We start from the raw sequence: 3,293 nt of genomic DNA, 5'->3' as shown, positions 1-3,293 counted from the left end.
TCTGTCTGTCTGTCTGTCTGTCTGTCTGTCTGTCTGTCTGTCTGTCTATCTCTATCTGTCGGTCTATCTGTCTGTCTGTCTGTCTGTCTATCTATCTTTTAATGCCCAAGCAAGGATATATTTTCTGTCGAAAACAGAATAACAATAGTCATACAATTAAAAAGAAGCTATAGAAGACATTTAAGGTTAATACTACACTCTCAGAAAAAAAGGTACAACAGCTGTCACTGGGGCAGTACCTTTTCAAAAGTTACACTTTTGTACCTTTTAGGTACTAATATGCACACTTTAGGTGCTAATATGTACCTTTAAGGTACCATTATGGACTCTTTTGGTACATAGGTGTGCCTTTTGAAAAGATACCGCCCCAGTGACAACAATTGTACCTTTTTTTCTGAGAGTGACAAAAAAAAAAATCTAAAAAATACATTCAGGTAATATATTTTTTAAAAACATCTTGTTTAAAACCAGTCACAAAAGGATTGGGAAGTTAGTTTATTCACTGGCACAAATGAATGTGATTTTGACTGTAAAGTGTGTGTTGAGGAGGAACCTACTGGAGCCATGCTGTCTGTCCACTCTCCATGGCCCACCTGGAGTCTCTTCACACTGTCAATGTCATCCAGCACCTTCACCAGCTCACCCACAGCAAACGTGTTCACCTGCACACACACCACTCAATTACAGGAACACACACTTCCTAAAGACCAATCAGGCAAAGTCGTCTGAGGCTGCAGCTAATCGCCAGCCCAGACCTCACAATCTGCCACTTAAGCAGACAGAAACAGCCACAGCCATCTATTTACGGCTCGCTTTTTGTACAAACAAAGCAGTTCACGATAGGGACGGTCTGCGAATGAGCTTGAGAGGAACTAAATATATACAGCTCACAGTATAAATAGCCTGATGAACAAGCAGTGCACAGGTGAGGACAGCAGACGCCGTGTTTCTGTGAGGGATGGGCTTGCCTTGGTCAGGGCTCCGGGGTGGAAGGTCCAGCGGATGTTGTTACTGTACTGGACTCGCACGTCGCCGCGGTCCGTTATCCTGTGCACGGTGCCGATTCTGGAGATGTACTGCCAACACAGTCAAACACAAGCACTGATATCAAACACTTCACAAAACAAGACTAAAGCCCTATTCGGACGGGACTAGTTTTACAGGGGGTCGTCAGAGAAATTTGTGTTTCACAGATGTACTTTTTAATTGATTTTAATCCCGTCTGAATCTGCCATGTCTGTGTTTTTCTCACACACTCTCTGTAAAAACTCCAGAGCAAATTACCTACTGTTTTTCGGCAAACTCAGTGATCCTCTGAGAAAACTAATCCCGTCCGAACGTGAAAGTCGGTGATTGCGACAATATTTTTTTCATAACGCGTTTCCTTGTGTGTTTTGGCCAACGTGAACTACCATAGATGCTCTTACCGCGTGCATTTTTGATATGTGACCCTGGAGCGCAAAAGCAGTCATAAGTAGCACAGGTATATTTGTAGCAATAGCCAACAATACATTGTATGGGTCAAAATTATCAATTTTTCTTTTATGGCAAAAATCATTAGGATATTAAGTAAAGATCATGTTGCATGAAGATATTTTGTAAATTTCCTACCGTAAATATATCAAAACTTAATTTTTGATTAGTAATATGCATTGCTAAGAACTTAATTTGAACAACTTTAAAGGCAATTTTCTCAATATTTTGAAATCGCAAACGTTGGGTGACAAGAATCGAAACTCAAATGAAGTTTAGAAAACTAGTCCCGTCCAAATAGGGCTTAAAGCCCCGTTCACACCAAGAATGATAAATATAAAGATAACTATAAAGATAACGATATTAGCGTCCACACCAGCAAACGATATCGTCTGTTTATGAGTGACAATCGCGATGGCGCCGACGCTGATGGCTGCCTCCGTGGCCGCGCGTCTGCCGCTTTAAATTCTTGAGCTCGTTACAGCAGGATGGATTCTGATTGGCTGTCAATTTTTTTATCGTTCATCAGCTGGAGCAAAATTGTTTTGAAAGTGATTCCAACGATATCGTTTCTCTTTGTCTTTATCGTTATAGTTGTGGTGTGGACTCTGCTATTCTTTAATATTGAGAACGATTTTTAGCACTATATCTTTATCATTATCTTTATAGTTATCGTCCTTGGTGTGAACGGGCCTTAAGACTAATTTGAAAGACTAAGACAAACTTTAGGTGGACAATGAAAATTTGTCAAACAATGTGTGCTTTTTTAAATGAAGGAATAGAAGGAGAGCTCAAACAAAAACTACAAACATTTACACTGAATTCAATTCCAGAAACAGTTTGTGTAAACTGTGTGGTATCAAATTACCAATATTAACCAGAAAAAAAAACTATGCATATTGCAGGACTTTTCTTCCCCAAATGATAAAACCCCCTAAAATGACAAGTAAGCTGTTTTTATACAATCTTAAGAAACATTGTAGAGTTTGCACACATGTATTTTTAGTCACAAATGTGAGTGAAATGCTCACACCGACAAACCCTGTAAGATGCATGTTTTAACTCATTTTGATAGGTCAATCTCACAAAAAAAAAATCACCATAATTATTTTAAAATTAGTACAAAAATTGTAGAAATTGTTATTTTTTTTGCAATGTTGCATTATTTTCATTATTTTTTGTCAGCACACTAACACTTAACTAGATTTGTAATGATGTGTTTGTAAACCTGTTTTCTGCCAAAAAGAAAGCGTTTACCATTCACTAGTGAAGATATTCAGATATAAGTATTGCAATTTTACTATAAAAAATTATGAATATGCTAACCATGAAATACAAATTTTTACATTTACTTTTAATTTATTGTGCAGCAGTATTACATAAGTAACAGATTACAGTCTTAGGAATAGGAATAGGAATAAAAAAATAAAATAAAATAATAATAATAATAAAGTATTTTATTATTAAATTCCATTGTTTGGTTTCTTAAAAACACCAGTGTAGACATAAAAAGAGGCCAAGGTCCATGTACAAGTCAATGCAAAGACATTTTAAATGTGAAGAAAGTTATTACGAACAACATTTATAATAATTAAAACAACTCATGACTACAATTACAAAAACACACAGGTACAAAATCTTCTTTGATATAAAGTGCACTGATGAAATCAGGAACATTTATTAAAAAGTGAACACAACTGATTTCCACCTCTGCCATTTTTGGGTTCCAGCCGCCGTGACCCTCCTGCATCTGTCTGAGGATCTCCATCTCCAACAGACACTTGACCTTATCACCCTGCTGGAACGAGTGACTGTCTGCA

General features: G+C 37.2%; 1 protein-coding gene across 1 annotated transcript in view; it reads right to left on the bottom strand.

Moving 5' to 3' along the window:
• Positions 1–3,293, bottom strand: part of LOC107697992 (E3 ubiquitin-protein ligase MIB2-like) — a 75,556-nt gene that overhangs the window by 32,124 nt on the left and 40,139 nt on the right. Inside the window, exons 6-8 of the mRNA XM_016498898.1 lie at positions 3,182–3,288; positions 969–1,076; positions 558–662 (exon numbers count right to left, since the gene is read on the bottom strand). Of these exons, the coding sequence (XP_016354384.1) occupies positions 558–662; positions 969–1,076; positions 3,182–3,288 (320 nt within the window). The remainder of the gene's footprint in view (positions 1–557; positions 663–968; positions 1,077–3,181; positions 3,289–3,293) is intronic.

This window comes from Sinocyclocheilus anshuiensis, unplaced genomic scaffold, assembly GCF_001515605.1.
Source record: "Sinocyclocheilus anshuiensis isolate Anshui unplaced genomic scaffold, SAMN03320099.WGS_v1.1 scaffold1950, whole genome shotgun sequence".
NCBI classification, from domain to species: Eukaryota; Metazoa; Chordata; class Actinopteri; order Cypriniformes; family Cyprinidae; genus Sinocyclocheilus; species Sinocyclocheilus anshuiensis.
Note: the sequence above shows the minus strand (reverse complement) of the source record. Positions and strands in the feature narration are given on the sequence as shown.